Raw genomic sequence first — 24,215 nt, forward strand, 5'->3', positions numbered from 1 at the left:
TTACTGAAACTGTATCATTTTGGGTATTGAACTTTGACAGACCGATCCTGAACAGTGGTATCAGAGCCAGTTCTTGTCAAACATCCATGGCATCCGGCAGCAATACACCAGGAGGGATTTCAGGACTAGCTATGCCCATCTTTGATGGGGAAAACTATGATCTTTGGTGTCTCATGATGAAAACTCTATTTAGATCACAAGACCTATGGGAGCTTATAGAGAAGGGTTTTTCAGAGAAGGAAGATGAAGCCAAAGTAAGAGAGAACAGGAAGAAGGATGCCAAGGCGCTGTTCTTCATACAGCAAGCTCTCTCACGGCCCATTCTTGCACGCATTGCTTCAGCGAACACAGCTACTGAGGCATGGCTGCGTTGAAAAAGGTCATTCAAGGGAACCCGAAGGTGGTGGCTGTCAAGCTTCAAACACTGAGACAGGACTTTGAGAATCTCAGAATAAAAGGGAATGAAGGAGTTCAGAGCTATATTACAAGGGTTCAAGAGGTGGCAAACCAAAATGAAGAGCTTGGGAGACACTATCTCGAAGCTATAGTTGTTGGGAAGTCGCTGAGGAGCTTAGGACCCAAATTTGACCATGTCGTGGATCGCCATCGAGGAGTCCAAGGACCTCACCAAACTCACAATGGAAGATGTGATTGGTTCGCTGTTTGCTCACGAAGCTAGAGCTATCGAGACAAGTCGATGACCAGCCCGAGAAGGAAGAAAAAGCATTTCATGTCAAGGGTGAAGCGACAGGAAGCAAAGACAAAGAAAAGTTTGATTCAAGAGGTCGAGGAAGAGGATGCTCTCTAGGGAGATTCAGAGGAAGAGGTCGATCTAGTGAGAATTATCAACAACAAGGTGAACAAAGGAGTTACAAAGGGAACATACAATGTCATATATGCAAGAAGTTTGGCCCACATGAAGATGGACTATTGGTATAAAGACAAGAACACAGAAAAGGAAGCTACAATGGTCACTGAGGAGAAAGATGTAAGCAATCTATTCATGGCTGTGTGTGAAGAGGGTGAGAAGGTCACATCGGTGTGGTTATTGGACAACGGATGCTCCAATAACATGATCGGTGCAAGGGAGCTATTCTCAAACCTTGATGAAACCCAGAAGATCAATGTAAAGGGCTCGAGATAATAAGGAGATGGTTGTTCAAGGGAGAGGAACAGTGTCACTCACGCATCTGAGGAAGGACCAAGCTATTGCATGGTGTATGAGATGTCCCGGGGTTGGCACACAATCTCCTGAGTGTTGGCCAGCTTGCAAACACCGGGTACTCACTGACATTTGCAAGAAGTGGGTGCGTGATTCGTAGTGATAAAACTGGTGACATAATGGCGAGGATAATTAGGACAAGAAATAACATGTATCCACTCAATGTCTCAGACGTGGGGCATGCAAATGTTGCAATGAGTGTGAAGGAAACAACAAGGTTATGGCATCTCAGGCTTGGGCACCTGAATTTTGATGCATTAAGGAGTATGAAGAGTAGTGAATTAGTGTTGGCGCTTGGCAACATTGGTAAGATGAATCAATGTGAAACCTGTGACATGGAGAAGCAAGTGAGGAAATCCTTTCAAGCAAAGACCGGGGGAAGTGCTCGTGCTCCTCTACAATTGATTCACGCTGACATCTGTGGGCCTATGCAGACGAGTTCTCTAGGTGGCAACAAGTATTACTTGTTGTTTATTGATGATCACACCAGGGTGTGTTGGATCTATTGTTTGAAGCAAAAATATGAGGCACCACAAACTTTCATAACATTCAAACAGATGGTGGAAACTCAATCAGGTTTGAAGATCAAGGTGTTGCGCACGGATAGAGGAGAAGAATTCACCGGCAATGACTTCAATTCTTTTTGTAAGGATTGCGGAGTCATCAAGAAGCTCACTACTCTATATTCACCATAACAGAATGGCATCTCAGAGAGGAAGAACATAACCATTATGAACATGGCCAGAGCTTTGTTGAAGGAGAGAAGGTTGCCAAATTGTTTTTGGGGGAGAAGCAGTGAACACAGCTGTGCATCTCATCAATTTATCACCTACTAGTGCTCTGAGAAACTTGACACCATATGAAGCTTGGCATAATTGCAACCCCAAGGTGAGTCATCTCAGGGTCTTTGGATGCATAGCTTATGCTTTAATTCCCTCAAATAAACTGCAAAATTTAGACACAAAATCTGAAAGATGTGTGTTCATTGGATATTGCCTGGATTCTAAGGCATATCGGCTGTATAATCCCATTACATCTAAGGTTATTATTAGTAGAGACGTAATATTTAACGAAGGTGCAGGTTGGGATTGGAATTCTAGGTCAAAGACTATGGCACTCTCCACTGATTCTCTATGAAGACTCAGCTGCAGACGCATGTTGTTCAAGTGAAGACGTTTGCCCGAGTCTCAGTTCATCTCCAACAATTCAAATTGGTGAAGATGATGCAGTTAATATAGAAGGAGAGGCAGGAGATGACATTGATCATGATATTGATCAAGTTGGAGAATCACTAGTGAGAAAGGTGAAATTGTTGAAGGACATCTATGAGAGCTGCACATTTGCTCTAAATGTCTGTGACCCAACCACATATGAAGAAGCAGTGAAGACTGAGGTGTGGAGAGAAGCAATGAGAGAGTAGATGGATGCAATAGACCGAAATGGCACAAGGGAATTGATTGATCTCCCTCATGACAAGAAGGTTGTGCAGCTAAAGTGGGTGTATAAGACCAAGTATCTCTCAGATGGAAGAGTTCAAAGACACAAGTCCCGCTTGGTCGCAAAGGGCTACACTCAACAAGCAGGGGTTGATTTCCATGAAATCTATGCACCAGTGGCTAGGATGGAGACCGTGCGTCTTCTCCTTGCTATGGCAGCTCAACAAGGGTGGCCGGTTTATTAATTTGATATCAAGTCGGCATTTTTGAATGGGGAAATACTTGAAGAGGTATACGTTGAACAACCAACTGGTTATGAGAAGGAAGGAGAAAAGAACGAGGTGCTCAAGTTGAGAAAAGCCCTGTATGGTCTGAGACAAGCTCCTAGAGCTTGGTACTCAAAAATTGACAGGTATTTTCGGAGCAAAGGGTTCATTAGAAGTGCAAATGAATATCCTCTATATAAAAGGAGTGATGGAGATGGTAACCTGATTTTGGTGAGCATCTACGTGGATGATATTATTTATTTGAGTTCATCTCAAGCAATGGTGGAGAGTTTTTAAGCAAGAAATGAAGGACTGTTTTGAGATGACGGATTTGGGGAAATGATTAAATTACTTCCTAGGATTGGAAGTGAAACAAAATCAAAGAGAAATTTTCATTACTCAAAGGAGATATGCGGAGTTGACGTTGAAGTCTGTTTTCGGATGCAACATTGTAACCCGGTTTGCACACCTATGAAATGCAAAGTGAGAAACTCCAAAGCAATGACAATTCAGGAGATGCTGATTCAAAGGATTACATAAGCTTGATTGGAAGGTTGTTGTATCTAACACACACACGTCCAAACATTGCCTTCACTATGAATTTACTCTCAAGGTTTGTTAGCAAACCTACCAAAACACATCTCAGGGCTGCAAAGTATCTGCTGAGATATATAGCAGGGACAACCAAATTTAGAATAAAGTATAATGAAGTTGAAGAGTGGAAGCTAAGGGGTTACAGTGACAGTGATTGGGAAGGCTCGATAGATGACAGACGCAGCACTTCAAGGATGGTTTTTGATCTTGGTTCAGGGGCCATCTCATGGAGTTCCAAGAAGCAAGAGGTGACAGCTCTAAGCATAACCCGAAAGTCTGAATATGTTGCTCACTCATCGCAACATGTCAAGGAATCTAGTTGAGAAGAATGCTAGAGGATTGTGGAATGAAGGGTGATAAAAGCCATTGAAGTGTGGTGTGATAACGAGTCTACTATAGAAATTGCAAAGAACCCCGCACACTATGGGAGGACAAAGCACATCGACATTCGTTTTCATTTCATTCGTGGCTTAGTCACTGATGGTTTAATCGTGTTAACATATTGCAAATCCGAAGATCAGAAGGCTGATATTCTCACAAAATCTCTGCCAGTGAAGAAGCATAATTATATGAGAACACAATTGAGAGTTAAAGAGGTTTCAAGCAAGGAAGGGTGTTGCAAGGTGCTTGAAACTGGCTTTGAAGAGGTTGACTGATCACCAATATAAGGGGCGCAATGTGGAGAAGAAAAAGGCAGGTTGACTTGTCATCAAACCAATAGCATGGATGCTTCTCCACTCAGCATTAAAGGAGCTGGGAGATCTCTCACAGTCACTGCAGCCCAATGAATACCAAGGTTGTCAGACCCGGACCTGCCCGGCCGGTTCAACCGGAAAAATCAGGAACCCGCCATGTGGTCGGCCCGGATATACCCCATTGACCCGGGAATTAAAAACCCGATGTTAACCCGATGACCCGAACCGGTTGACCCGGCCGAGTCAATCGGGTCATAATGTTTAATTTTTTTTTACAATATTTAATAATTTATTATTATTTTCTCATTAGAAACCACAAAATCGTGTATATTTATTAATATTAATTTATAATTTATAATCAATAAATAGAATTACATTATATATATATATATATATATCATAAACATACCAACAAAAATTAACATTTTAAAATAAAATATATCAATGTGTTATGTAAATACTTTCTAAAAATTTAATTTATTAAGAAAATAAAACAATAAATGAGTGTAATTTTATTATAAAATATAAAATTAAAGTATTCTAATTAAATAAAAAATATAAGAAAATTTAAAACAAAATAAAAACTCAATTGAGATATAAGAATTGGTGAATTAATTTCTTATTTATTTTAACAAAATCAACCAATAAACAAATAAATAAATAAATAACACCGAGAGAAGTTCGATAATTATATATTAATATATTAAATTTGTAAATATTTAAAAAATGTAAAAATAAATGACATAATTAGAAAACTCTACTGTATATAAGGTAATTTATTAATTTAAATATCAAATTTGAGTAGGTTTTTTTATAATATAATTATGGGTTTATGATGCGGACTCGATTGATGAGCTAGCTTGCGCCAACTTGGACAAGTGGGATGCGATGACCTAGGCGGGGGTCATTTTACGTAATTTTTCCTAAAGAGGTAATTTTGGTGATCGAGTACCCCATTAGATGGAAAAACAGGTCATCAAGCAAAAAAACACGGTTTGCTACGCAAACTTGTGAGTCACACTCCTTTTTCGCCAAATTCCATCATATGGGCCCTCGAAAAGCAGACAATTTTGCTTGTTTATGGAAAAGATTTCCTCTATCGATATCTTGGGGTGAAGATCTACGATTGAGACGTCGCTTTTTGGCATTCGCTATGTTTGGTTTTTAATTTTTATTATATGGTGTCAATTGCGAATTTTCTATTTTTGGAAAATTTTTGATTTATTTCTCCTTTAGTGTCTCTTGTTGGTCTATTTATTTGTAAACCTTCGGGCTATGAAAACAGCTTGAATTTGAAATAAAATTGATATATTTTTTCCTCTAAATTCCTGGGTATTCTTAGACTAAACAAAATTTGGGTTTCCATTTCGTTGTTGACTTGGGTATTCATAGACTAAACAAGTCCTCAACTATATCCTGTTGCGTCTGTTTGTACCAGAGCTTCGTTCGACCTTGGAGGAGACATGACACCTACGCGTGAGCAGAACCTTCAAGACGTTTATGAGCGTGACCAGATGAATTAAATGGAGCAAAGGTTGGTGCAATTGATAGATCAACGACTTGAGGGAATAATGGAGGTGATGACCCAAAGGATGGCGGCGATGATAAATAACAAGGTACCAAACGTTACCCAAACTAATGTTGGTTACGGTGAAGAGATAACTCAATACGAGGCGAGGCCCTACGAGTACGATCGAGGCGATGGGAGACCCGGGATGCGCACCGAGATTCCTGAATTCCATGGAGGCCTACAACCAGAGGAGTTCCTCGATTGGTTGATGATTGTGGAGGAGATCTTGGAATTCAAAGGCGTGCAGGAAGACACAGCGTGCCTTTGGTGGCTACTAGGCTTGGAATAGAGCCACGGCATCGTGGCGACAGAATCGAGTTGACTCGGAACCCGGTTGGGAAAGCCGAAGATCATGCACTGGGAGAAGATGAAGAAGCATTTGAGCACGCAATTCCTTCCTTATAACTTCTAGAGGCGATGTATCAAAGGTCGCGAGAACTTGAGGCGGGGTACCAAGTCGGTTGATGATTACACTACAGAGTTTTACCAAATTGTGGCCCGGAACGAGATCCAGGAGACGGAGGATCAGTTGGTGGCGCTTTATATTGGAGGGTTGAGGATGCAGATTCAGGATACTGTTAACATGTTTGATCCTGTTTCTGTTTCTACAACACATCAGAGGGCGCTACAGGTAGAGAAGCAAAGAAGGCGTAATCCTAGTGTTTCTGGGATGCATAGCAGTGGTGCTAGCAACAGCAATTCCCCTAATGGCGTGAGTCATGCTGAAGAAAGCAGTGTGTGGGTGCTTGCCCAGCCCGAAAAACAGGCAGCAGCAGCATGTTTCGGTGTTTTGGCTGTGGAGAATCGGGCCATCGGCTATCTGAATGCAAGAAGTCTGCCGGTAAAAAGGTCCTTCTCGTTGAAGCAGTAGATTCTGAAGAGGAAGATAAAGAGGTGGCAATAGAAGAGCAACCCGATGATGAGGAAGTTATCGGAGGAGATGTGGGTACTGCATTGGTTGTAAGGTGATCTTGCCTCACACCCCGGGTCACTGAGGAAGATTGGTTGCGGACGAACATCTTTCAGTCTACCTGTACTATCTCTGGTAAGGTATGTAGATTTGTGATTGATGCAGGAAGTTGTGAGAACATTGTCTCTGCAACAGTCATTCAAAAATTGGGAATTGTGACTAAGGAGCATCCTAGGCCTTACAAGCTTGCATAGCTCAAGAAAGTAGGTGCAGTGACCGTGTCTCAGCGTTCTTTGATCTCCTTTTTATTGGATCAAAGTACAAGGACACAATTTGGTGTGATGTAGTTGCTATGGATACGTGTCATCTGCTGTTTGGGCGGCCATGGCAATACGATAGGAGCGTTGTGTATAATGGAAGAACTAACACTTACAGTTTTACCAAGGATGGAGTCAAGATTGTGTTACTACCTAGTAGGGACACCACCCACACCAGCCCAACTAGGGATAGTACCAATCTATTGACCTTGGCAAAGTTCGAGTTGGAAATTCTACAGTCAGATGTGGTGTTTGCCCTGATAGGGAAGGGAGTTGCAGTGGAGGAAGCTATTCCACATATTGCAAAACCAATTGTGGACGAGTTCAAGGATGTGTTCCCTGATGAACTGGCCGATGAACTGCCACCATTGCAAGATATCCAGCATCAGATTGATTTGGAGCCCGACGCGGCTCTTCCAAATCGGCCCTACTATCAGATGAGCCCAACAGAACATGAAAAACTGCGGTGACAAGCAGAAGAGTTATTGGCCAAAGGGCATATTCAAGAAAGTTTAAGCCCTTGTGCGGTTCCAGCCCTTTTGACACCAAAGAAGGATGGTTCCTGGTGTATGTGTGAAGATAGCCGCGCCATCAATAAGATTACGGTCAGGTATAGATTCCCCATTCTCCGCCTTGATGACTTTCTTGACCAACTGACCGGGGCGGCCATGTTTACCAAGCTGGACTTGAAGAGCGGATACCACCAAATCCTAGTAAGGTCTGGAGATGAGTGGAAGACGGCGTTCAAAAAACTTAAAGGGCTCTATGAATGGCTCGTGATGCCTTTTGGGCTATCCAACGCACCCAGCACCTTCATGCGGGTGATGAACCAGGTTTTGAGGTCATTTATTGGCAAATGTGTTGTTGTATATTTTGATGATATTTTAATTTATAGTGCTAACCCCAAGGACCATCTGGAGCATTTGCGGGAAGTTCTTGAAGTTCTTCGCAGGGTGAGGTTCTTCGCCACAACCAAGAAGTGCGTCTTTATGACATCGAGGGTATCATTCCTTGGCTATGTCATTTCTGGAGAAGGCCTGCAGGTGGATGAATCCAAGGTGGAAGCAGTGAGGCATTGGCCACGACCCACCACTATCACGGAGGTTCGCAACTTTCATGGACTGGCATCATTTTACAGGCGATTCATTCCTCACTTCAGCAGTATCATGGCCCCATTAACGGACTGCATGAAAGGCGGGAGACTTCTATGGACTCAGGAGGTGGAAAGGGCGTTCGAGGTGATTAAGTTGCGCCTCTCTTCGGCCCCAATTTTGGTGTTACCAGATTTTCACCAACCTTTCGAATTGCATTCGGATGCCTCCAAGATAGGGATTGGAGCGGTCTTGAGTCAGAACAACAAACCCATCGCCTATTTCAGCGAGAAGTTATCAGGTGCTAGGATGCGGTATAGCACATATGATGTGGAGTTCTACGCCGTTGTGCAGGCTGTCAGGCATTAGCGCCATTATCTTTTCCACAGGGAGTTTATTCTATACATTGATCATGAGGCGCTGAAGCATCTACATCGGCAAGATAAGGTGTCCGCACGGCATGCTTCATGGGTGGCCTATTTGGAGCGTTTTACTTTTGTGGTGAAGCACAAATTGGGGGTGACCAATAAAGTAGCCAACGCACTAAGCAGGAGGAAGGCTCTTTTGACCAGGATTCATGTTGAGGTACCCGAATTTGACTCTTTCAGTAACTTACTTACTTCTGACCCCTATTTTTCTGGTGTTCTGGCAAGAGTCAAACGTGGAGAGGAGACTGAATTCTTGCTCCATGACGGGTTCTTGTTCAAAGGGAATCAACTTTGCATCCCTGATTGTAGTTTGCGGGCCCTCATCATCAAAGAACTACATTGGGAAGGTCATGTTGGGCGGGACAGAACCTTGCACTTGGTTCAAACCTCCTACTTCTTACCGACTATTCGCAAGGAGGTAGAACGCTTTGTGCAGAGGTGTCAAATCTACCAAGTATCTAAGGGCGCGGCCACCAATACGGGGTTGTACATGCCACTTCCGATTCCTTCTCAACCTTGGGCAGATGTCAACATGGATTTTGTGATGGGACTACCCCGGACACAGTGAGTGAGCGAGGTAATGATTCCGTCTTCGTGGTTGTAGACCGTTTCTCTAAGATGGTTCATTTTATCCCTTGCAAGCAGACCACAGATGCGGTGAACGTGGCTCAACTCTTCTTCCGCGAGATTTATCGTTTGCATGGTATTCCTACCTCTATTGTATCTGACAGGGACACTCGTTTCCTGAGCCATTTCTGGAGAAGTTTGTGGAAGATGGTGAACACCAAGTTAAATTTTAGCAGTGCCTACCACCCCCAGACGGATGGCCAGACGGAAGTCGTCAACAAATCCCTGGGAAACTTGCTGAGATGTCTAGCTGGGGAGCATGTGAAGAGTTGGGACCAGAAACTGTGCCAAGCTGAGTTTGCCCACAATCACGCAGTCAACCGCAGCACAGGCTTCAGCCCCTTCCAAGTGGTGTACTCTTCTTGTCCCAAGGGGCCTCTGGACCTACTTCCAGTACCGAGCATGACCAGACTACATGGGAAAGCGGAAGATTTTGTGGGAGGATTGCAGGAACTTCACCAGAAGGTACATGCCAACTTGGAACAAGCTGCGGAAAAGTACAAGAACAATGCGGATAAAAGGTGTAGGCATGTGGAATTTGAAGTCGGTGATTATGTGTGGGCCATCCTGACTAAAGAAAGGTTCTCTGTGGTGGAGTACAACAAACTGTCTGCCAAGAAGATTGGACCGCTGGAAATTATTGAGAAGATCAACCCCAACACTTACCGACTTAAGTTACCAAGTCATGTTCGAACCACTGACGTGTTTAATGTTGAACATTTGGTGCCTTACCATGGTGATTCTTCAGATGATGATAATTCGGGGACAAATTCTAATCAACCTGGGGGAATGATGCGGACCTGATTGATGAGCTAGCTTGCGCCTACCTGGACAAGTGGGATGCGATGACCTAGGCGGGGTCATTTTCGTAATTTTCCTAAAGAGGTAATTTTGGTGATCAGAGGACCCCATTAGATGAAAAACAGGTTAACAAGCAAAAGTCATAGTTTGTTGTGCAAACTCGTGAGCCACACCCTTTTTCGGCCAAATTCCATAATCTGGGCCTCGAAAACAGCAATTTTGCCGTTTATGGAAAGATTTCCTCTATCGATATCTTGGGCTGAAGATCTCTGATTGAGACGCCGTTTTTGGCATTCGCTATGTTTGGTTTTTAATTTATTATATGGTGTCAATCGCGAATTTTCTATTTTTGGAAAATTTTCGATTTATTTCTCCTTTAGTGTCTCTTGTTGGTCTAGTTATTTGTAAACCTTCGGGCTATGAAGACAGCTTGAATTTGAAATAAAATTGATATGTTTTTCCTCTAAATTCCTGGGTATTCTTAGAATAAACAGGATTTAGGTTTCCATTTCGTTGTTGACTTGGGTATTCATAGACTAAACAAGTCCTCAACTATATCCCGCTGCGTCAGTTTAATATTATATTTGCTCATTATTAATTATTATAATATTTTTTATATTTAATTATTGACCCCGGTTTAACCCCGGCTCGACCCTGTCGAACCCATTGACCCCTGACCCCTGGCCTTAGCCGGGTCATTGCCCGGGTCGAGTCTGACAACCTTGATGAATACTCAGTTTTATGATTATCTTTGTAGTACTAGGTTTATTAACGTTGTTTTGTCTTGGAACTAAAATGTCATGATGAGAAACTTTTCGAAAAACTTTTAATAGATTTGGTTTAGCCCAATGAAGGGCAAGGGGAAAAAAAGGATTCTCTCAAGAAAGAAGAAAATCTTTTCTCTGCCTTTAAACTTAGTCTCCTTCTGGTTACTGAAACTGTATCCTTTTGGGTACTGAACTTTGACAGACCGGTCCTGAATACCTCAATCCTTGACTTCCTCAATCTTGGTCTTCGGCTCTCTTTCCTTTTATCTCTTTTTCGTTTTTTTTCCTCCTCTCTTCGGCCTTCCATCAATCGTGATTTCCTCTCTTTTCTTTCCTCCAATCTTCTTCCTTGCCCCTTCGTCTCAGTCTCTTTTTTCTCTCTCTCTCTCTCTCTATATTTTTTCATCTCACTTTTTTTTTCTCTGTTTGCTCTTCCTCTTTCTATTTTTTTTCTCTGATCCCACTTCTTCTGATATCATGGTTCCACACGTTGTTTTGTTCCCGAAATCCAGGAATTATTATTATTATTATTATTATTATTATTATTATTATTATTAATTTATCACCATCCTTGTTTCATGACCTTCGGCGGATTTCATATGGTATAATCACCAAAATAGTCCATGTACTTTTCTCTCTCTTTTTTTTTATTCCCTCTAACTAGTCCCTCTACTTTTGAAAATGTGCCCACTTAGTTAAAAATGCTCCCAGCCAGTCCCTCTTCTTTTAAAAATGTGCCCACTTAGAGGGTTTAAATGGGCACATTTTTAAAAGAAGAGGGACTGATTGAGAGCATTTTTAACTAAGTGGGCACATTTTCAAAAGTAGAGGGACTAGTCGGGAACATTTATGAGTAGAGGGACAAAAGGAAGAGAGAAAAATAGAGGGACTATTTAAAAAAAAAATATCATCATTATCTCTTCATCATCATTTTTTTTTTGAAATTTTTTATTCTCCGTTTCTTGAATATCTATATGTATAAATATATAACAATATATTTTCTATAGACCGACATTGATGAATAGTTATTATTTTAAATAGTAATTACTGTAAATATTATTATAATAATTACTGTTCATTAATATTGACCGATAGAATCAAATGGCTGATAATGGACATCCATAGATTTTTTTATCTATGGACGTCTATAGAAGAATGATCCTATATATATATATATATATATAGTATGAGGATTATTATTCGGATTATTATTTTTTTATCCTCACTTTTTTTAATTAATTAATTTATTTAGTATTTTTTATCATAATAAACCTGACTTTTTTTTAACTCCCGGATTTATTTTAAAAATCCGATCTCTCCTTGTTTTTTAACCATCTTTCGTAAAGATTCCTTTTTTTCTTAGGTTCAGCTCTTTAGATTTATTATTTTTTAAATATAAAAAAATCTGATAATCCTAACTACCTCCTCGAATAAAGATGGTTTGTTTCATCATTCATTATTATTATTAATTTTATTTATCCAAATTTAAAAATGGATATTAGTATCCTTTATTATGTTGATTAAGATTCTCCCCCTTTTTATCATAATTACCTTCTTTTTTATTCATATCATAATAAAAATAAAATCATATTAGGGTTAAAATTAGAATTAGAAAAATTTATAAAACAATATATATGCAGACATATATATATATATATATATATAGAAAAGGTATGCAGGGCAGTTATCAAAATTTATTAAAAAATATTTTGTAAATAACAAATATTTAATTTCTCAAATTTTCTCTCTTACTCATAAAAGTGAAGAAAGAAATATTAAAAAAAAAAGTAAATAATTCATAAATTCTAATGAAGAACTATGTCTTTATGATGACAATCAAATTATTTGACCTGTTGATTTTTTATAAATTAATATATATAATATAAAAAAATGTCTTAGAAATTGTGAAAGTATATTATTTGTTTTTTTTTATTTTACTTATGCCTTAATAAAAAAAATTTTGCTCCTCTAAAAAATTTTCTTGTTTTGCCCCTGCATGTATGGTCTCACATGAGTTCATTACAGCTTGCATGAGGAAATGTGGAATTTGTATGGAGATAAAAATAAAATATAAATTTTATGAAAAAATAATTAAATTAAAAAGGAAACCAGGTCAGTTTCACTTGTCGATTGATATAAATTTTGAGAAAAACGTCAGCACTTACGACCATCGCAAATGATAAAAAGGATTTATAAGGGATGCTAAAAGTTTGACAAACACGGAAAGGTCCTTTTAGCCTGTTTACAATTGAAATAAAATAAGCGTTGACCATATATTGATTACAGTTTGTAACAAGGCTGTTTACGCTTTGAATTTAAGGGAAAGTCAAAGAATATATAGGATACGACAAATGAAAACCTTTTCGCTTATTGTTTCTGATAGAAATAAGTTTAGAATGGAATGTCTGACACTTAATTACTAGCTTGACCTCAGTTCAAAAATTCCAATCTTAATCGGCGAACAGTGCATGCATGCTGGATTGGCCCTGGTGGACCCGACGGGTCCGAGTCACCCCCTAAAGGTTACCCATATGCAGCCTCAGCCACCTTTCAAAACTGGTGGGTCAGGCCAAGACATGTCGGTTCTCTGGTCGGCCCACTAAGTTGTACTATTTTTAAAATAAAATTGTATTTTAAAATATTAAAGTTAATAGCATAAAAGATTATGATGTTTTTTTATAAATTACCCTGACATGGAACTAAAATTGCATAGCATAAGAGTAATAAATTCTTTATATATTTTACGAAACACATAGTACCACTAATAACTTGCAGTCTAGTAGTGTTGTTATTAAATTGCCCTGTGTTATGAGTTCAAATTTCATAAGTACATTGTTGAATTTCTTTTTCCAAACAATAAATATAATTTTTAAAAATAAAAATATTTAATATAATTTTAAATAAATCACAATAATTAAATTTATAATTATCAATTTATTTTCTTAAATGCAAGTTATTCTTAAATATGAAAATGATAAATCAAGAAAAAAATTTAAATATTAACAATTCTTAATAAATACTTATATGTAATTTAGATTTATTTCTTTAAAATATCAATGAAGACAAATAGAAAATTTGTAAATTACATTTGATCAAAAAGTTTGTATTAATTTAACAAAATTTTAAGTTAATTATTTATTCATCAAGATTTTAGTGAATATTAGGATTTAAAGTTAATAATATGTTTAGAAATACATAAAATTTTTGAAATTTCACCCAAAAATACACAAAAAATTTTGAAAAAAATTATAGTTTAAATTAATAATATGATTTTACTATTACACACATTATGTTTTTCTATTCATCTTAAATAATATTAATAACAGAGGTGAATAATACAAATAAAAACAATACATTATAATGTTGACTAATACACCAAGATGACAAGTAATATCTATTTTTTTATATATAATTTTTGCTAATAACAATTAAAATAAATAATTTGACACTAAATACAAAATAATGGGATGTAAAAAGTATCAGTCAGTGGCGGAACTAAGTGAGACCTCTTCCACAGGAGTTGAAAAAGATATGAAGAATGGTTGATGGTGAAGCCTTAGCCCCTCCCAATGATCATAGCAAGTTAATAAGATACAAGTTATGGTTAAGCCTTGAATTAGTGGTTAAATTTATGATTTTCACGACACTGCAAGTATCATTCTCTTATAAATTTAAAAATTATAATCACACTTAAACATGCTAATCATTTTTTTTATTCTATGTCTGATTATATTTATTAACTAATAAATCATTATTTTCGCCCTAACTAATTGTTTTAAATATTTATTATTAACATGTGGGGATAGACACATATATAAATATAATACAAAAAGACACTTGCACACAATTACACAAAAAGAAATAAAGACTATCAAGAGTGGAGTTTGGGAAATCTAACTCTTTAAATTTTGAAAAATTATTATTCCCACTTATATATTTAATTATTTCTATAATATGTGAATGTTTATTTATAATTAATAAATCTATACTAGTAATTTATAATATGTGAATGTCTTTAAATTCTACCAAAACTAAACTTGAGAGATTAAGGAAAGGACAGGATTGTAAAGATGAGAGTTAACGATTTTAAATAAAGACCTAAGATAATATTTATATTTTTGTAATAAATATATAAATACTTATTTATTTAAAATTATTAAAATTTTGATTAATTATTATTTTTTTGCTTGTTTGTTTAATTATTATCATAATATAGAAATGTTTATTATAACTAATAATAAATTTAGGACATTTATATATAAATATATATAATTTTGTTTATTTACCATATTAATTAATTTATATGCCGCAAATTGTCGATATTTCCATTTCAAATGTTTATTTATTTAAAATTATTAAAATTTTGATTAATTATTATTTTTGCTTGTTTGTTTAATTATTATCATAATATCGAAACATTTATTAATAACTAATAACAAATTTAGAACATTTATATATAAATATATATAATTTCATTTATTTAGCATATTTATTAATTTTTATGCCGCAAATTGCTGATATTTCCATTTCAAATACTTATTTATTTAAAATTATTAAAATTTTTATTAATTATTATTTTTACTTGTTTGTTTAATTATTATCATAATATCGAAACATTTATTAATAACAAATAATAAATTTAGGACATTTATACATAAATATATATAATTTTGTTTATTTAGCATGTTTATTAATTTTTCCCCCACTAATTGCCGATATTTCCATTTCAAATGCTGCAGAGTACTTATTTGACACTGTTACTGATATATGTATTTGATTGTGGTTGTTTTCATTAAAAGTTATATTATCGTATTATTTTATATTGCAGGCAATATTTTTTTTACTTTTGGCATTTACCCCTCCAATACATCCTGTTTCCCCGCCAATACATCCTGCTTCCGCCACTTTGAGTATGTATAAATTAAAAAAGAAAATGAAAAATAATTTTATGTTCTTCTTAAAATGTGTTAGTTTTTTTATTTTCTTAACAAAAAATAGGGTTAGGTTGGGTGGTTAAGATGTTTGATTGGTGACTAGGAGATCATGAGCCGAATCTTGGTGAGTGGTTGTAATATTTTTTACAGTACTGCCAATTACGGGTAACCTGTCCGTGCCCCAATTTAGATGAGTGGTGACCGATGGATGTGTGAGTGCTGGATTCTGATTTTTGTTTTTTTAATAATTTGAAATTGTTACTGTTGTATCCTGTCCTGATTTAGACCTCGGGCCTATCTAAATTTTTATGCTTGCATTAGGGGGGTAAAATGGTCATTTAGTAGTAGTGGCATTTTTGCATAGTAGTTTTTATGTGAAAAATCGGGGGCAATTCTGTCATTTGGATCCATTCTCTATGATTTTTCTATTAGGAGGGAAATTAAGTCATTTTCTATATATATATACATATATAAAAAAGAATGAATGAATGAGAAAAAGGAATCAACCTTGTCTCCTTCTTCATTTTCTTCTTCTTTGTTTCTTGTTCGACCGACCTCAACGTGAGAGAGAATTTTTTTTCCCGGCGATAATTTCCGGCGAACTCAAATACCGAAATCCTTCCTCCCTCACTCCTGAATTCTGTAAGCCTTAGATCCAATGTTTTTATTTTGTATTTCTCCAGTATTTCTTTATTTTTGGAAATGTATAAAAACTTCAATCTCTCCATGGATTTGATGGTTTATAGGCTTAAATTGGAGCCAATGATTTATGATTCATGTGTGAAAATGTTGTTGAAGAAATTTCTTGATTTAGTGTTATAAATTGGGAGAAAACCATAGTATAAGGTCGGGTTTACTGTAGAAACCTCGAAGTTACTGTAGCACAGAAAGTTTTGAGCCTTTTTTGGTATTTCTTTGGTCCACATTGAAGCTCTTCTTACCCTGAACTCATTAGAACTAGGTTTACTCCATTCTGAGGTCGTTTGGGTCCAAAATGACGATGTTTTGCCCTAAAACCCTAAGGTTTCGTATTAGACATGTATAATTGCATTTTCATGCATCTTCTTTTGGCTATCATTCTTGTGTTCATTAGAATTTGAATTCCTGCTTGTATCTAGGTGGCGAAGCGTCCTCTAAGGAGAAGGAGCTCGCCGATCAGTGAGCTCATCTCGGGACGAGACGACTAGTTCTGTGAGTGGTTAAATTTATAATTGCATAGATTTAATAAGAGTGCTAAAGTATTTCTTCATGTGTTTTATCACATAAAATTTGATGATAAATTGGTTTCCTTAATATATATTTTGAACAAGAATTTACTTGAAATGGTTGAACTTAGAATGCTTATACCTATTTATTTTGAAAGAAATATGTTTACTTGCATCTCCGTAATTATATGCAAATGAGATATAATTTGATGTATATTTCCGTATTTATATGCAAATGGAACATGGTTTGATGTACATTTCCTGGTTTAAACATTGTGTGATGGATTCTTTGAATTGGAAATTGGAAAGAATTATATTGTGGCATTCAGTTTTGATAGTGACGGCGGACTTTAGTCCGACACTGCAGTGTGGGGTTCCACGGTCCGGCCTGACTGGAGACGGCGTGGTTAACCCTGGTTTTACCGTGGACAAGTGGTGCGTGGAGCCATTGATAGGGGGTTCTTTTATGTGAGAAACCCGAGTTCACCACACTGGGATCTCAGTGGCCAACACCAAGGAAAGACAACTTTTTTTTAAAATTTTAAAAAGTTTTAAAACTCCTTGGTGGTCCCATAGTTAGTCGCGACCACGATTAGCGTGGGAATTGTTTTAGGTCAGCCTGTATTTTGGAGCTATGTTTATTGTGTTTTTGTAAAATGCTATTTGCTTTTACTATTGATGAAACTTGTGTTACTTGTTAATATGTTAAATACTTGGAATTGATTTTATACATTATTATTCTTGTGGAATTACTATTTGAAATACTTTATCACTCTGTTACATCTATGCTGTCACCACTCACTGGGTAACATCTGTTACTCACCACTCCCTTTTCTTCGTTTTCAGACTGTGACGTTGGACAGAGTTGTGCGGTGCGGGCAGTAGAGTGATTTATCTGTGCTCCATGTTTAGGTTTGTTATAGTGTGCATGTAAACTTTATGGATCCACCAAACTTGACCTCTATATGGTGTTCATGTATTTGTATTTTCTGATTGTATCTGAAAACCCTGGTTTGTATTGTTGTTGATGCTACTCATGTTTAGGGTCCCTAGTATAAGGGAACCTTATTGTGATCTTATTATTATTATGTTGTCTTCTAGCTTTGTACTTGTGATAACAGGTTTATATTGAGCCTTACGACGACCTGAAGGTGGAGTCGTCGTGGGACCCACTTCTTGTCGTCGTAGCGGTTGCCACGTGCCCGGTTAGGTTCGGGGCGTGACAGTTACCAAGGATGTTTGTTTCGAAAAATACTCAAAATTAAACACGAAAGTCCACATAAATTGAAAGTATAAATTTGTTGAAATATTAACTCCACGCCTATGTACATCCTTGACTTATTTTAAATAGTTAATACTTGTCGCTTATTTGTCAAAAAAAATTCAAAATCGTTTTAAAATAAATAAAATAGGCTTGTTTTGCAAAGCTAATCTATTGGGGGATTATCTTTATTTTAAAACTAAAAATTAATTATATTTTGTAAGAAATAATCATATTTAAGAATTACAACCGGTTTTATTTTCCAAAAACCATACTAATCAGAGTATAAATTATAAATGGTAACTATAATCAACAACAATAATAATAACCTAACCAAGATTAACTTTTACCTTGATCCTAAACGATAATGATGTATAAATAACAATTATATTCCTTCGGCATTAAAATCACATGGAACATTTAACCTTTGTGTGAAATTTTATATAAAGTCATAATTTATAGACATAAAGTCCTGGTTTTCCAACAAACAGACAGCGGCAACTAGTGGGCCTTATGCAAACATCCAACCAAGCATTCCCCTACTGAAGATCGTGTGCAAACCTCCAACCTATCACACCATTGTTCAAGATCCTGTGCAAAACCCCCAACCAATCAGAACTCACCCCGTGTCCACCTTCATTCTCACACCTGAAACACGTTTTTTTACTTGTTCTCTGAACATATAAAAACAAAAAGTTTCAATGCGCGTGCCTATAAATATCCAACCGGCATCTTACGTTCACTACTGCTTCTCTTCTCCCATTTATATAACTACCGTTTTTGCCACCCTTCCCTCTCATTCCTGCAGCCAATCTTATCCGATATATATCTACCATGGAACACAACGAACACTACCACCATCACCAACAAACCTCAAATCTTCTATCACCGGAGCGTGAGTTAGAAATCATGGTGTCAACGCTAATCAACGTCATTTCCGGCAATGTGTCCGACACTAGTACTACTTCAGCCACCCAAGCGTTTACTTTGCAAGAGCTACTAGTGAGTGACACTTGCCACCAATGCGGCATCGAAAAATGCTTAGGCTGTGACTTATTCGTCGCTGCTGAAGAACATAGCCAACAGGGCAAGAAGAAGAAGAATAAGAAGAATAAGTATAGAGGAGTGCGGCAACGGCCTTGGGGGAAGTGGGCGGCCGAGATTAGGGATCCTTCACAGGCTGTGAGGAAATGGTTAGGGACTTTCAATACTGAAGAGGAGGCGGCGAGAGCTTATGATTCTGCCGCCATTAGGTTTCGGGGACCCCGGGCGAAGCTCAACTTTCCTTTTCCTGATCAAGAAGCTTCCAATTCAAACAAAGAGTGTGAGGTTGAGGAAGGGTTGCAGGGTGAGGAGAGGACGGAGAAAGAGGGGAGTTGGGATGGGTTGCAGGATTTGTTTACTTTGGATAGTGGAACTGGGGAGTTGTTGAAGTTGGCCGGAACTTCGGCGGGGAGTGGTTCTGGTTTCGATCTTGACCGGTCTCCTCCGGAGAGGTCTTCTTGATCTCAATCAATTGTTGGGTAGTGAAAGAAAGGTAAGTTTTTAGTTTTTTAATTTTTAGCTGGAGAATTATTTTTTATTTCTCCAAAAAGTATGAAAAGTTTTGGTTAATGTATTAAAGTAATACGACAGTTTTTTTTAACTATATATGTCAATATATGTGTACATATATAATTGGTGCATGTTCAGGTAGCAAAGTAGGGAAAGTGGTGATGAAGTGAGAATTGAATGTTTATAAAGGTTTAGGTCGGCTGCGTAGGGACAGAAACGCGAGTCAACCATCGAATTGAAATGACTCGGTCTAGAGTTGGGCTGTGGATGGCCATTCTGCGCTTGATTTGATTCATTTACATGGTGGGGCCATTTATTTTTATTTTTATTTTTATTTTGCTTCTTTGTGCTTGACAGATTACCGATGACAGCAGTTGAGCGCCAAATCGGTTTGAGATGTCCTTATTTGGGATAGGATGCACTTCAAGCGACCCTAAATAAAAATTTTGCAATAGTGACGCATAAATAATCGTATACCATGAGTTATTTTTATTTTTATTTTTTTAATTTTTATTTATTTTTGTTTTCTATTTAATAGTTGTATGTTACTGTATGTGTTGTTTTGTTATCCGATTTGTTTGTATGTTATGTTTTTATTTATTAATTAATGTAACGTTTGTATTTATATTTTTTTTATCAATCAAAATTTTTATTTTTTATTCAAATACTCACAAGTGTTTGTATTTTATATTTAATAAAAATTTGTAATAAATATAAAAAATAAAAAATATATTTTAAATAATGTAATATTTAAATTCAATGATGTTCATTTTCAATTATGGGCATTCCAAAAGTCAATCCAAACAATCCCCAAAGATAATCCGCGGTTGAACCCACCTCACCGCCTTTGACTTTGGAAACCTGAATCACAACTTAACTAATTTCCCACAATCAATCTCGGCTCAAGATTGAGCTTTAAAAGGTTCATGGCTTTGTAAGCTTGAAAACAAAGTTTACAATATTACCATAGATAATGCATCTTATGATGATGTTGTTGCATGCTTATTAAAGGAAAGCCTCAATTATCAAGAAAGGCTTTTTCGCTTGGGGGAGTGTTGTTTCATATTAAATATTGTGCACATATAATCAATTTATTGGTAAAAGATGAGCTTTGGGCAATTGAAGATGTGATTTTTTAAGTGCAAGAATGTGTTTATAAATATCTTTCATGATCCAGTCACGTCTTATGATGTCCAAGTGACATAACTAAGCAATTGCATTTGCCTTTTAAAGATGTGATTTTGGATTGTTGCACTAGGTGGAATGCTACATATGATATGTTGTCTACTGCTTTGGAGTTAAGGATGATTTTCCTCAATACCAACAAAGAGATGAAAACTACAAGTATTTGCCCAGTGTTGAGGAGTGGACTAAAGTAAAAAAAGTTTGTGTTGTTCTTAGAGTTTTCAAGATGACTACCAATATTGTTTAGAATCAGAAAATGCAACTTCAAATTTATTTCTTCCAGAACTTTTTAGGATTAAAACAATTTTGGATGAGAAGCTTGCTTTTGGAAATGAACAAATAAGAGGAATGGTGAGAGCGATGAGATATAAGTATAACAAATATTAAGGAGGTGTTAATTTATTGATATCTATTACGACAATTTTAGACCCACGAAACACGATGAAGATGATTGAATATTATTTTTCCACTTTGAATGCGTAAGAAAGATGTTAATTTCCATATCAATTATGTGAGAGAATCTCTTTATGAGATTTATGAGAATTATGTTGCAAAATCATAAATCAACTTTTGATAATGTAAGCCAAAAGAATCTTCAACCAAGTGGTGGTGGTGATTTAACTAGTGGAAGTGGTGAAGGCGTAGGTGTAGTTAATGGCCGTGAATCTTTTGATAATTACATTAGGATGGTTGACACCATTCAATATATTAAATGTGACTTGGATGTGTATTTAGTAAAGGGAGTATATATATGTGCTCCAAATGAGGCATCACAATTTAATGTAATAGAATGGTGAAATTCAAATACTTTGAAGTTTCAAATATTATCGAAGATGGCATGTGCTTTTTTTTATTAATTCCTATCTCCACAGTGGCTTTGGAATCCTCTTTTAATACCAATGGTAGAGTAATTGAGCCATACCACTCATCTTTAGCTACTGATATCGTGCAATCACTACTTTATGGAGAAGATATGTCACGCCCCATCTCGTAGGATTGATACGCAACAACCGTAGCGACAACTCGAGGAGGAACACCCACACCACTCAACCCTCGAGTCGCCGCAAGCCTACCAAAACAATGGATTTTCACAATCCTGATCACAAATATCAAGAATATAAAATAAACAAGGAATGTAGTACAACAATAGCACAGAGGAATCAACAAAACCAAACCATGATAAAACATGCTCGTCACAAATACAACAAGGTTTCCAATTAGAAACTAGTCAATCATATAAAGCATGCATATAGAGTTTTAACATGCTAGTGGATCTATGTCCTTATACAATGCAACATGTTCATAAGAAATATATATAAGATTGGAAATAAAAGGAATAGAAAGAGAAAGTAGGCGGTCTTCATAGCTAACCTGTTGAGGTGTTATGGAAGACCGACTGCTTTTATTGGTCTAGATTCAGGTGGAAGCATAGAACCCTGATTGGATATTTTTCAGAAAGCCGAAGTTACCACAAGGTGGATCGATGGGTAAACATTAAGGGCATGAGGACCTTGACGGCTCTAAACTTAGCAGCGGCCACAGCTAGAGTTTAAAGAGATTTCTAGACCATTATTCTAACCCTAGATCCATCTATCCATCAAACAACAAGGGAGAAAGAATGGAGAAACTTACCTATTAGCTCAAGGAGGAGGATGATGGATCTCGAAGCTCCACTAACAAGAAGAGGAGATTATCCACCTTTCTTCTTGCTTCAAAGAAAACCAAAGGAAAAAAGGGAGGAAGAGAAAAGGAAAAGAGAGGGGGAGAACACCAAGAAGAGAAAACACCACAAAAAGGCCTAAAAAAAGCCTTAAAATAAGGCTTGGGCACGTAGCTCACAAGGGCACCATGCTACCCTTTGTGACCACCTTGTCGGTGGGAGTCGGGCGCAGGGTGCGGGCTAGGCCCAAGCGCCCATCCAGCGGGAGCAGGTGTGCCGTGTTCCTACCTACCGCGCTCATCTAGCAGGCGCAGGCCAACCATGCGCTTGCCTTCGAGTGCGACAATCCATCGGACTACCCGGACAACTCTGCGCAGATGACACAACCTTTAACCCGTGGCGAGCCAGTGAGCATGCAAGCTCATGCCCTACCGCGTGAGTCAAAATGACTCAATCTCGAACATACTCCAATGGACTCGGTCAAAAACTACGAGGCAAAAACCAAATCAGCTCGAATAAGACTTCAAGTCAACACACAAAAAGAACGAAACACCACAGTATTAATTGGCTTAAGAGCTTTTATTATATTAAAGGAAAAACAAGGAAGTTTTCCTCTATTTCTACCTTTGTTAAATTTAATTATGGATATCTTTATTGTTTGATATTTCATACTTAAATTCAAAATTAAATATTTTCTTTTCTTTTACTATGGTTATGGATGAAGTCAAAGAAAATTTATTACCATGAATGAAGTTTCTACTTGCAAATACTTTAGTGAAGGTATTGAGTTTACTTTTGTAATCAAATTAAATTTTGAATTCCAATTTGTATATATACTATGTAATATTTTAAGCTATAGTAAAAAATGTTTTATGTGTTGTAGGAAATCCAAAGTTGTGGAAGCAAAGAAATTATCACAACAAGAAGACCTTGTTACATGTTATGATTTTTTTTTTCAATCGTAGACTAAATTATGTTGATGTTTGAATTATGCCATGACTTTATTGATGAACATGGTTTATTTTGGTGTTTAGACTAATTATGTTATGTATAACTTAAATCTTTATGTGATCATTACATGTTGTGATGCTTTTTTTATTTTTTTATTTTATTTTATTTTATCTTTTAGACTTTGGTGTTTGAATTACATCATGTTTTGATTGATGAACATGGTTCATTATGATGTCTAGACTAATTATGTTATGCATGATTTGAATCTTTATGTGATCATGTTGATATGGATGAATAAAATGAATGCTGTGTATATGTTATATGGATATAAAAAAAATTATGGATGGTTGTATTCCAATATTCATTGTGTTATTATTGTTATTTGTTAACTTGTTTAATGAGGCTTTTAATGAGCTTGAACTCGAGCCAAGCTTCTAATGATTTTATAAACAAGTTTAAATTATTCTTTTACTAAAATGACTCTCAAACTCAAATCGAGCCAAGCAAAGCCTTATAATGATTTATTAAACAAGCTTCAAATGGTACTATACTAAATAAAAAAAATAAATAATAAAAAAATAGCCTAGCCTTAATCAAGCTAATGGGCCTCAAAATTTTTTAACGAGCTAACCTTGTGCTCGACAAATGAAGCTCGAAATAAGCTCGGTTCTAGCTTGAGTTCGATTAAAATAGTGACGAGATGAGCTTGAACATGGCAAATCTCAGCTCGACTCGGCTCAT

General features: G+C 36.7%; 2 protein-coding genes across 3 annotated transcripts; both read left to right on the top strand.

The window, feature by feature from the left end:
- The first annotated feature begins 7,045 nt into the window (after positions 1–7,045).
- On the top strand, positions 7,046–7,480 carry LOC120263078. The gene has a single exon (XM_039270995.1). The coding sequence runs from the start codon at positions 7,046–7,048 to the stop codon at positions 7,478–7,480; it is 435 nt and encodes a 144-aa protein (XP_039126929.1).
- An 11,403-nt stretch (positions 7,481–18,883) lies between these two features.
- Positions 18,884–20,162, top strand: LOC120263837 (ethylene-responsive transcription factor ERF109-like). Of its 2 annotated transcripts, none has more exons than XM_039271813.1 (2): positions 18,884–19,661; positions 20,036–20,162. In XM_039271813.1, exon 1 carries the CDS (start codon positions 18,959–18,961, stop codon positions 19,628–19,630), a length of 672 nt encoding a protein of 223 aa, XP_039127747.1. In that variant the 5' UTR covers positions 18,884–18,958; the 3' UTR covers positions 19,631–19,661; positions 20,036–20,162. The 2 variants fall into 2 exon arrangements, with proteins under 2 accessions (XP_039127747.1, XP_039127748.1); XM_039271814.1 differs by lacking the exon at positions 20,036–20,162 and adding an exon at positions 19,817–19,878.
- Positions 20,163–24,215: the final 4,053 nt, after the last annotated feature.

The sequence above is a fragment of the Dioscorea cayenensis genome, chromosome 6 (assembly GCF_009730915.1).
Source record: "Dioscorea cayenensis subsp. rotundata cultivar TDr96_F1 chromosome 6, TDr96_F1_v2_PseudoChromosome.rev07_lg8_w22 25.fasta, whole genome shotgun sequence".
In the NCBI taxonomy this organism is placed as follows: Eukaryota; Viridiplantae; Streptophyta; class Magnoliopsida; order Dioscoreales; family Dioscoreaceae; genus Dioscorea; species Dioscorea cayenensis.

What these genes read in the sequence shown, in the direction of transcription:
- LOC120263078 (XM_039270995.1), top strand. Translation starts at nt 7,046, where the DNA reads ATGGATACGTGTCATCTGCTGTTTGGGCGGCCATGGCAATACGATAGG.
- LOC120263837 (XM_039271813.1), top strand. Translation starts at nt 18,959, where the DNA reads ATGGAACACAACGAACACTACCACCATCACCAACAAACCTCAAATCTT.